General features: G+C 40.4%; 1 protein-coding gene across 1 annotated transcript in view; it reads left to right on the forward strand.

Annotated features, from left to right (window-relative positions):
* LOC117773156 (melatonin receptor type 1B-B-like) overlaps positions 1-9,931 on the forward strand; it is a 64,299-nt gene extending 54,368 nt beyond the window's left edge. The window contains exons 2-3 of the mRNA XM_034604860.1: positions 3,869-3,987; positions 9,182-9,931. Coding sequence (XP_034460751.1) covers positions 3,869-3,987; positions 9,182-9,931 — 869 coding nt within the window. The remainder of the gene's footprint in view (positions 1-3,868; positions 3,988-9,181) is intronic.
* The last annotated feature ends 2,203 nt before the right edge of the window (positions 9,932-12,134 follow it).

Genomic DNA, 12,134 nt, shown 5'->3' on the forward strand with positions numbered 1-12,134 from the left:
GTCTATGCTTTTAGCCTTTTTAGTTTTTGAGCTAAGCAATTGTTATGTAAAGTTAATACTACAAATGTAACATTTTGGATGGCATTAGTTAATGCCACTTAAGTTTAGGGGTTAATGTCTTAATCCCATTGTGAAGAACATCTATGGCAGAATGACCATTGTAAGATTTTTTGGAACCAATACATGCCTAAAGTAAGGGATGTAAACATCTAATATCAAAACTAGAAGAATTAGCAGTTCTATAATTGCTCAGTGTTCTATTGCTCTGGGGGAATGTCAATAATGTGTAATGAAAAGAGCACTATGATACAAATCACTTGCTTATCTGTTTAACTCTGTCACTCAAAACAACCATTTTGTCTTAGAATTTCTTGGCTATATCGTCAGACATATCCAGTTACACACCTACAGCATGGTCATCATCATTTTCTCATAAGTGTATACAGTACATTTGTTCTTACACAGTTTAGATACGAATAATATTTTTTGTTGACACAAAGGCATAAAGGGAAGATAGGAATATGTGTACGAATATTTACACAAAATTAGTTGGGAGCTGTGAATTCACTGGTACTGTGTAGTCATGTTCTTTTATGTGTGTGTGTGTGTCAGTCAGTTGGAATCAGTCACCCCGCGCAAGATAACGACATTGCGCAGCTATATGCGCATTTCACCGAGTATAAAAGTAATAAAATGCCTCACATTGTTGTCACCTATTTAAGACCAGGGTGCTACTGACATTAACATATAGATTTATAACAGCTGATGACTCACATGGGTCGCGAATAACCAGCCCAAAAATGTACTATAGGTCTATGTATTAATTAATAATGAATAATACGATAACAGGATGTCTATATCAGCTTGCCAAGCGCGCTTCCAATCATGAACAGCGCTGTCTACACAATCAGCAACATGGACAGGTCAGGTAATACAACTTTGGAAAAGCCTGCGGTGTACATCATTCAGCACCATGGACAGTGGCGAACGCAGACACCCGAAGTGCGTTTAGAATGGAATTGCTGGTGTGATTTTATTCCTTTTGTTTCATTTAGCAGGAGCGCTGAAACCTCATCTAGTCACATTTAGAAATGAATTACATTTAGTTAATAAGTAACATCATCCACCATTGTTGACTTTTCTTAAAAATGTGTTCTTTACATGCTAGCATTGCAAGAATTTCAAAATCAGGTTTGAAAAAGAAGTTGAAAGGTTTTTTTCCCCTCCGTGTGTGTCATTCATGTGTTATTGCGTCTCGCTCATCTTCCGACCAATGATTGAGTTTTCTTTCAACCCACCAGGTGACGCAAGGATTCACCTATAGGCTACATCTTCACACATAGCATAGTCTGTTTTACAAAATGGCTTCATCAGCAACATAATAATTATAAAAGTAATGACTAGAATGGAACTCTAACAGATGTAACATTTGGGCATGAACATGCTCAAAATGAAAAATATTAATGTTTTCATAATCTGCACGTACTCTTTGCATAGTATTACGCCTGGGCCACACTGCCTATACCTCTCTACCTGTGCGTCGGCTACCTCGCTGAACTGCAGCTGATCGCATGTCTGTGTGGTGTCCACACAGACAGCGCTGTTGCTGCCAGCCCTGTCTTTGAACATGGAGTTTGGATTTGATGATGGCCATCATTAAAAGCATTGTTAACAAATGAAGGGATTCCAGCCACAGAAATGCTAGACAGCTTTTAATTTGAAACGGATACAAATGGATGAGTTACAAAATGATTAATATATTTTTTTCATTTCAGTGATATATTCTACAGATACATTGAAACTGTAGCAAAAATTGACAGTGATCTATTTTGTGCCTGTATTTCAGATGGCGTGTACAATAAACAATTCAGGACATATTTGTTTACTATGGTAGGCCTAGCTGACACTGTTTATCATAGCACATACTTCATTCCCCCAGTCCATCAGCAATCATTGGACAAAGTCTTAAATAAAGGTCTGTAATTTCATTACACATCATCAGACATTGCCAGGTTGTGTTCAGCCATAAGTTCCATACATAAGTGAAACACATCCTCATCACAAGGGTAGTCCTTAAAACAACAGTCCTCTCTGCATATTTCTATGTTCATTTGATCAGCTGGCTGCAAGACCTGGCATGTAAAATGTTATATCTGTGTGAAGAAGTATGCAGCTTTTACAACCAAAACATCGATTTTCAGGAAAGACAGTAATTTCTTGGATGTGACATGAAGTTTATATTTTGATTAGTACTGATAATGTTGAAGTTAAAATTGTTTAGGATTAGAGAATAATCACTTGGGTAAAATGTGCAAGTTTTCATCTATGCTTATTTCAAACCACCATGCTGCTACAGCTAACTATACAGTACATGGCTGACAGGGGTGGGGATGGATGTAACACTTTTAATCTAATTAAACCTGAATTGACAACTTCACACATACACACATTTTTTGTTCACTACATAGATGATGTTCTCTTCTAAATTCTAATCAGCACCACCATAAAAGGCAAATACAATGACAATGAAAGGTTAATCATAGAAATCAAAAAGTGTCAACAACAGCAGAGCATTTCAGGGAGTGGTGGCCAATGGAGCCTCAAAGGCCACAGCTCGATCACACAAGTAGACACGTAACTACACCCAGAAGGGCTTCCAGCAGAGCAATCCGTCTTCCACGGAAACGGCAGTCGGTTGTGCTGTATGGGGAGGATGACGCGCCACGACGGCTGCCACGCCAAACAAAAGGCCCTTGCACACCAGGCTGCAGCCACCACGGGAGATGAGTGGAAATGGAAGGCACACCCGTATTTAAAAGGCCGTATGGCTCCACCCAGTAATCAGTGTGCCGGGAAAGCTGGCACAGTGCCGTACAGCAACAGGGAGGGAAAGGACCTCCGGCTACTCTAAGTACAATCTACTTTGAATTATAAACCTCGAGCAGTTGCCGTTTTTTACATTAGGCTAAGAGTGGATTTAGACAAACCCTAAATGCTGTAGTAGATTATAGAAGTTACTGAGATACTGAAATATAATTAGAGCGAAGGTACTGCACATAGATGCACTGTGTAAATGGGCGAATGGCAAAAACTGTACTGTGACTTGTGGAGTGGTCATCAAGACTAGAAAAGCGCTACATAAACACAAACCATTTAGATAAACTTAGAATGGATCACATCATTTACTGACAGTAATAAAAATAAATGAATGTGTGCATTCCAGTAATGAGCTCATGTATTCTTTGTTAGTATGACTGATTGGTTCACACTGTTAAGAAACCTGCCTTGGGTGAGTGGTGTTACGCCCAGCCTAGGAGCCACGAGAGCATAACATAATTTGGCAAAACAATCTATAATATCAAAACTAACTTCCCTACACCCAAAAGAGACGAAAATAGAATACAGAGATCTTACCTCCCTACCTAAACAAAAACAGGAGAAAAGAGTTTTCTAAAACAGAAAGGTGTCTCTTCCATACAATAATCAGGACTGCTCTGAAACATCAATCAAAAGGTAATTAACAGAAAACATTCTAACAATATAGCGAATACAGATCTGAAAGGATTTAATAGGACAAAGTCACGGTTGTGTTGGGAGCCAAGAAAAAAAGATGAAGGTCCCCCGGCATCAGCTCCATCAGCCTATCCTCCAATCACCTGCCGGACCTGAAACACAGCCACAGGAAAACAGAGCAAGGGAAACAGCACCACCCCCAGGCAGGGAGGGAGAACCACACAAAACAAACATATGACTCAGAGTCAGAACAGTGGTGGCCATACATATCCATAAACTTGCTGTTGCTACACTTAAAGTTGGTATGGTTTCAATCACACCTTCATATGACTCTTTCCTCTCATGCCCTTCACAGGAAATGTCTTTGTGGTGAGCCTGGCCTTCGCTGACTTGGTGGTTGCATTTTATCCCTACCCTCTGGTATTGTATGCCATCTTCCATGACGGCTGGTCACTAGGTGAGACCCAGTCCAAGGTGAGCTGTATATGACTGTATATCTGATGCTCACTTTCCTTTAAACCTTTATCTCACAAGTCAGTAGTTTGTTATTAACATCGGTCTCTGGTGATGCAATCACACATGGACAGCTCTGATTTAATCAGTTCACACTTGGCATTAAATTGTGTTTTAACATCTGTCTGCAGTGACCACTTGTGATCAAATGTCACGTCCCATTTTATATGCAATTAAACACAATTTCTGTTCACAAAGACCAAATGTTTTTAACCAGGAGGCCTTTTGTCAGTGTCCATTTCATTTAGTGAGTGAGAGAGAGAAAGCAAGAAAGCAGAGTCAAGAGGAGGTGGGTAAATCAATGCTCTGCACAAAGCTTTGCAATAAAATACGATTTTTTATAAAGAAAATAAAAAAGAAAGAATCAATATGTGTCAGTCAGAGTTAATACCATGGTGGTGACCACAAATACAGAATACTAGGTCTGAACAGGGTATCAGAGCGCCGCGATTTGTGCCCTTTGATTATGATGACAAACTCCGAACAAAATCCTTTAATAGGAAACAATGTGAGAGTTTTTTAAGGAAGCAGGAGGATCCAAAAATGTGTAACAAAAACTGTCCTTTAATTAGACAGGGTTTGACAAAATCCACTAAGAGAAAAAGCACAGGAAAACTAGAAAAAGGACTCCAAAAGGCTGACCTGGAAAAACGTAGGGAAACACAAGAACTCACGATAAAGGCGAGAGGGTGGTGACGTGGGAAGGCCGTGTAGATGACGAACCGACAAACGGAAGCACAGAGACTTATATACACAGGGAAGGCAGGGGTAATTAGACACAGGTGAAACACATGAGGAACTGGTGCAGACAATCACAGGGGCAGGAAACAGGACAAAGACAGGAAGTAAAGTGGAAAACACACAATGAGCAAAACATAACAGGAAACTGAAAACTCAGAACACAAATCCAAACATAAGGAAAACACAGGTCTTCTGTTTCTGTATCAGTGGGATGCCTACACACAAACGGTGCAGTCAGTGTGTGTGTGTGTGTCTGTTGTTATTTTCAATTTAATACCAATATACAAATAATAATAATAATACTTGAATATATAATGGGTAAATTGGTCTATGATCAGCCTGACCCATAGTGTGATGAAAGTTTTCTGGAAGCTAATGAAAAGAGATGACTTCTTAAGCCATGTTCACACCGGACGCGGCAGCGCAGCGCCAAGATAAGCTGTCCGCCTCCTTTCCGCCCCCATGTAAATCAATTGGGCTGTTCACATTGGCTGCGAAGCAGCACCGAGGACGGCTCGCGCTCTGCAGCGATGGTTTCGGCGTCTGGTCTATTTTTTTTGCTCGCCGCCAGCATATCGCGCCAGAAAACACACTGAAAATCGATTTTTAAATGATATAAATGACATATTATCAGTGGTGTATAAAGTACTTGAAAGCCATACCTGAGTAAAAGTACAGATATCTTACCTGAAAGTGACTGGTAAAAGTAAAAGTCACCCATAAGAAAATGACTTGAGTCAAAGTCTTAAAGTAGCTAATATCAAATGTACTTAAGTATCAAAAGTACAAGTACCAAAATTAAAAATGCAAAGTGCTTTTTATAGTAGGCCTATACAGACACAAAAAAAACAAAATTGTTCTCTTCAGGCTTTATTTCAACTGACTGAAAAATTATAACAAAAATATACATATACTGTATAATTTCAAATAGTATTGGACTAGTGCATCTGAACTTCTATGGACAACAAAGAACCAACACAACAGAATAAACAAGTGCCTCTTGTGTCTGCCTAAGACCACTAATAGACCAAAGTATAACCACGAACAAATTCTGTAAATATCACTAAACATGGACCTTTCACTTTCTAATCAGTAGCAGGAATGATACACAATGCCCCTTATGATAACTCAGCAAAAGGAAACAAGTTTGAGGCACACAAAATAGGATAGTTTTCCTCTGTTAACAACCTGCACAGTGCTAGTACAGAGAAGGAAAAAAATCACTGGACAGTCTAGTTTGGCTGCATGCCAATGTTGTGCAATAGTAGGTAGACTTGATGTTGGCTAATTATTAATAATCATAAAATAATATTATTAAAATAATAACATTATTTATTAAAAATAATATTATTAATTACAAACAATAAAGTTATCAATTAAGAATAAGGAAATTATTAATGAAAAACAATAAAATGATCAATTAAGAATAATAAAATCTTGTAATTATAATTTATAAAAGACGGGGCACCACCCTGGTATCAGGGACCAACAATCAATCTGTAAAGATCAGTCTCATAATCTGAAAAAGTTCAATTAGAAATCTCAATATTTACTTAATGATATATAATGAACAGTGAAGGTTTTAAGTTCAAGCACTGGCTATCATAATCCAGCCGTATTCACATACATATGCACAAATACCGTTACTTTAAATACAATAGAATTTATTCAAGATAATACCATCAATGTTAATTAATGACTACTATCCTAACAAGAATCCACTATATCAAAGATACATAACAAACACTTATCACAATTTATAACACACATGCAATACCTGTGTGTGTGTGTGTGTGTGTGGGTGTGGGTGTGTGTGTGTGTGTGTGTGGGTGTGAGAGAGAGGAGGGGAAGTCAAGATGGCGTACGAAGTCACGTGGGTGAAGTTTGTATGGCCAAATTCAAGATGGCGTTATAACCACGTTGGGGACATACATATGACCAATTCAAGATGGCGGTATAAACTCGTGGTTTGACCAACAGGAAATGGAGAACAAAGGGATGCTTTGGTCTATCTCGTGGTTCAAGGCGCCGAATGGCGTCGAGATGCGATCGCACTATCTAAGTCGGTTGCAGGTCGGAACGTGTGTGCAGGCGGGTTTAGGAGAAAAGAGAGAGAGAGAGAAAAGGAAACACAAATGGACTCGGCGGTCCTACACAAATATACACTCTAATAACACGCTAATGTTTAAACTAGTCTCTGCCCAGACATAAGCCTCTTACTTGCTGGTCCACGGTTCATTGATGCGCGAGCGGAAAGTGGAGAGAATTGGTCTCGTTCTCCTTGGCGAAAGTTTCTTGCCCTTCTGCAGGGATGAACAGCTGAGGAGCAGCTGTGGTTTCGGATCTGGAAAAAGTCTGTGGAACTCGGCCTGCGAGTGAATAGACTTTTGCCGCGGTCGTTTCAAAATAAAAATCAAGCTTTCAAAATAAAAATCGAGGTAACAGGAAGTTCACAAAAAGGAGAGCGTAAACTTAAGGTAAAAATCAAAATACAAACGTTTGGATGGGTCCTCCCTTTGAGTGGCTGGATCGTCTGGAGTAACCGGGAGAGGTTCTGGTCTAATCTTCAGCACACGGGAATAAGCAATGAGTTGCAGGGGGGGCTCTGTATTTATTACCTGAGAGGTGTCCGGCCTCCCTCCAGGGGGGGCCGTGGGGTCTGTTGGCTCTCAGCCAATGGAAGGCCCGAGTTTAAACTCGGGCCGCGGTTAAAAACATGGGGGTCCCCAAAGGCATTCTGGGTGTTTTCTGGCCTCATGGTCAGAGAAACAACTCTAGGTCAGGCTTCTCAAATGTCATGTCATCATTGTCCTGGGCTCGATCCCAACACCAAATTTCAGACAGAATAATAAAGACTGAACTGAACCGAGCTCCTGCAGGAGCACCTGGATAATTCTAAAGGGAATAAATGGATGGGGAATGTGCTCACGTTGATTAAGTCCCTGCCCTTTGTACACACATCGCAACTACCCATTGGATGGTTTAGTGAGGTCCTCGGATCGGCCCTGCCAGAGTTGGTCACGGCCCTGGTGGAGCTGGAGAGTGGAGTTTCTGAAGGTGCGGAGGGATTCATTTACCTCCGAACCCCTACATTGAACGGAACAAACAACAACCAGTGGAGAAAGCTGAATCGCGGCCTGACCGGTGTTAACAGCCAGGCGGCTGCGAGCGCGAGAATTTAAATCCTTCCCTCCCCACCTCGCATCACCCACTCCAACAACATGTCCATAAAAGGCTTGATATGCTGTCACTCTCTATGTTACATGTATGTATTCACATCTTAAACCTTATGTCTTGCCTCTCAACCTCTGCTCTGGTTAAGAAAAGCTTTGGAGCTTCTCCATCTTGAACCTTTGATATGAAAGTCCCTGAGCATAGGTAGACATTACAATTTACCGCTAGTTTGCCCCTTATGTATAACCTAGCCATGGGTATTGCTAGGAGAGAAGGGAGTATGTGTGGGGGGAACAAATAGCAGATGTGCTGTGTTTTTGATGTAGGGAGCACAAGGCAAAAATTCCTTCACACATACATGACCATAAATGGAGCTCGGAGCTATAATCATGTGACACACCATCCCAATTTGGCAGTCTATTTAAGCTGAAAAGATTTCTCATGCTTGTCAATGCCTCTGCTGCACTGCATCAGTACCGCTGCCTGTCGATTTAGTGGTGCGAAGGCTCACATATAGCAGATTCACAAGGTAATATTTTCCCCTACAACCAAGATGCCTAGGGGGTAATGGCCACACGCAGGCTGGTGCCAAGGCTCCGAATGTGCAATTTTGGGGCATTAAAGACATTTGCTCATCACTCCCCATGATATTAATTTCATGTAATAAATCTAATGATTTCTGGGGAAGTAATGGAATGGGAGTTTATACACCAAACTCTAAAAGTTATATGAAACACACAATAAACAATGTTTATTATTCTTATCATTCTTCTTCTTCTTCTTCTTCTTCTTCTTATTATTATTATTATTATTATTATGGATTTTCTACTTTCAAGAAATCTAAAACATATTTTCACTTTTCCATGATGAGTGATAGTAGAACACTACAGTTTGCCAAAAGTGAGAGAGTCTTGAGTATTTCCTGAAGCCACTCTAAGATGCTGATTAACTTTCAAGTGCCAACAAAAGCGGAATCCACGTAACTTCCAGGATTGCTCTCATGTAGACTGGACTTCTAACATTTTCCTTTTAAGATAATCTTGTGTTATCCATAGACCCGCAGGGCTGAGGAACTGTAGCTCAAGATGCTACGAGCTAGTTTGCTGTAAGTTATTAAGCTGCAGCAACACTGCAAGTAGTGAGCTATGCTACAAGCTGGAGCTTAGTCATTTAGTCATGTTCGTGTTGTAATTTACTGCAACACTGAGCTGGCCTATCTCTCTCTCTCTCTCTGTCTCAGGTGAGTGGATTCCTGATGGGCTTGAGCGTCATTGGCTCCATCTTCAACATAACAGGCATTGCCATCAACCGCTACTGTTACATCTGCCACAGCTTCAGTTACGACAAGCTGTACAGCTACCGCAACACGCTGCTGCTAGTGGCCCTCATTTGGCTGCTCACTGTCATTGCCATCGTGCCCAATTTCTTTGTCGGCTCACTGCAGTACAACCCACGCATCTACTCATGTACATTTGCACAGACAGTCAGCACGTCCTACACCATTGCAGTGGTGGTCATTCATTTCTTTGTGCCCATTGCTGTTGTCACCTTCTGCTACCTACGAATCTGGATCCTGGTCATCCAAGTGAGACGGAGGGTAAAGTCAGAGGTTGGTCCTCGCCTCAAGCCCAGCGACCTGAGGAACTTTATCACCATGTTTGTGGTGTTTGTGCTGTTTGCAATTTGTTGGGCACCACTCAATTTCATTGGGCTTGCTGTTGCTATCAACCCTGAAGCAACGGCACCTCGCATCCCAGAGTGGCTGTTTGTGGTCAGCTACTTCATGGCTTACTTCAACAGTTGCCTCAATGCCATCATCTATGGCCTGCTGAACCAGAACTTCCGGAGAGAGTACAAGCGGATCATCATGTCTGTGTGGATGCCACACCTTTTCTTCCAGGAGACATCGCGGGGGGGCACTGAGGGGATGAAGAGTAAACCCTCACCAGGACTCAATAATAATGAGCAAGTGAAAGGAGAAACTGTGTGACACTGCTTTCCTCCTCTCTGATCTCCTTTCTGTTTTCACTTGTGCAGTGCCATCTATCAGAAGTTAATCTCTTCTGTGACAAAGCAATGAACTCTGTAAATACAGATAGACCGACCAACAGTGAGCGTGAGTGGGATTAAAATGAAAGAAGAGTTTTCTCAAAAAGCATAATGACTGCAGTAGCTGTGTTCTCCATTCTTTTAAGAGTACCATTCATGAAACACAAGGCTCATCAATTTAGATTTGAAGTGATTTTATTTGAATTTATATTCATTAATTTGAGTCTGCAATGTGTGGTTTGTATTTAGTGGCAATATTCAGTATCCGTGTAAAAAATACTTTCAACCAAATATGATGTTCAGTGCTGCAAACTAATCACCCTAATCGTTTTTGGCTTATACCTCAGGAATAGGGCCCTCACTGGGGCCAGGAAATAGACAACGAATCTGGTCTCCCTGGACAAAATGCAGGAAAGGTTCCTGAGTTCCTTTGAAGATTCTTGGATTCCTGGAAAAGTTTGTGGGTTTAAAATGGGCTACATAATCCCTTCTCTAACAGTTTTGTTAAGTGGGATGAAATTAACATTGTAGCCTTTTGTTTTGCATCTTTACTTTTTGACATTTGATTTTCACCTGCTTTTATAGTTTTCAAACCAAAAATTTGTAATAACTTCCATGTTTTTTTCAAAAATAAGAAAACAAAAATTGATGAGCCCTACACATGTATCATAACTTATTATGTATCATGTTTTGTACACCTCAGGGTGCCTGCCTCCTCTACTGTTGTATGTATTTGAAAGTGGAGGCATTAAGAGATTAGTAATTTAAGTATATTACATCATGAGGTCAATGATGGTTTGCCTGTCCACACAGTGTCTTCATTATCCTTATGGATTTCTGTACTGTATTAGTAATGTACTACAAGTGTTTTAGCACACCAGATAATTTCAAAGGCATTCTGTGTATTAGTAATTATTGTTTGTCTCATTTTTAAAGCAAAAATGTATTCAGTTCTCATTTTATTATATAACTGTTGGTAAATGCACTACAGCATGATGACCCTCTAACAGATGACAGAACAATCTGTTACTGGTTGATGCCTCAAATTTGTAATGGACATTTCCATGCTTTGTCAAAGGTGCCTGATTTATTGTTCATAGCCTCAAAATGAAAGATTTTACCAAAAACAACAAACCGTTCTGCCAGAAAGCTGTGGTGGACTTACAGGTGTATTATCATTATGAAACTATTTTACCAACATCCCTCATAGGTTTGTTTCAAGGTGTGTTCACACTGAATGAGAAGTCAATTTAGAGGTGAGGTGACACGTCAATTCTCTCTCTCTCTCTCTCTCTCATACAATATCCAGGTTCAAATCTGGCATCTTAGGGTGTTACATTTTTATTTTCAAAACCTAACTAGGGTGAAGACCTTATTTTTGTCGTTTTTATGTGTTGAAACATAATGTAATTATCACATTGCTTTAATGACCTCCACTCTCTGTACTACTGCAGATTTGACAAAAGAATGTTAACAGGCAAATGCAGTGAAAGTATAGATTATATAATATGATTTAGTCGATCATCAATGAATTACATTATTCATGACCACGATTCACATATTCCTATATTAAACTTATACATCAAGGTTTTTCAGCCCTCAGTGATCATCACCCTCTCTTCAGTGTGGGTTGTAGAGTCTGCAGTGTGCTGTGCTGTACAGGCAAGGACATTTTTTCTACAAATCTCCCACACCAGAGCTGTTGTGACAAGTGACCACACCCCAGTTAAGTTGCACGTTTTTCCCCACTGGCTCCCTGCTTGACAGCATGCTCTTTGTTCTGCAGCCCTCCTGGTAGTCTTGTACCTTTGTGCGAAACACCAATAATCTCTGTCCAAGAGGCACAAATGTTCTTCTCCTCCTTAGCATCGGCAAGGGGAAGATCTCCCAACCAATGACGTCCTGTTTCAGCCCTCTATGCTCAACCTACACAATGTACATTTTCCCATCATCCTTAGGCTGTTCAAGAATTCACTTGGGCTCTTAATCCATGTTCAATTTCAATGTTTCCTGCTCTGAGCACAGCCTGTAAGCAGCTTTTATCTTCAACATGGATTGACAATAGCAAAATGGACATTCATTCAAACTGGTACAGCATGTCTTTTCATGATCCATTGAAAAGACCTGGCTGTATGATGTCAATT

Source organism: Hippoglossus hippoglossus, chromosome 13, assembly GCF_009819705.1.
Source record: "Hippoglossus hippoglossus isolate fHipHip1 chromosome 13, fHipHip1.pri, whole genome shotgun sequence".
In the NCBI taxonomy this organism is placed as follows: Eukaryota; Metazoa; Chordata; class Actinopteri; order Pleuronectiformes; family Pleuronectidae; genus Hippoglossus; species Hippoglossus hippoglossus.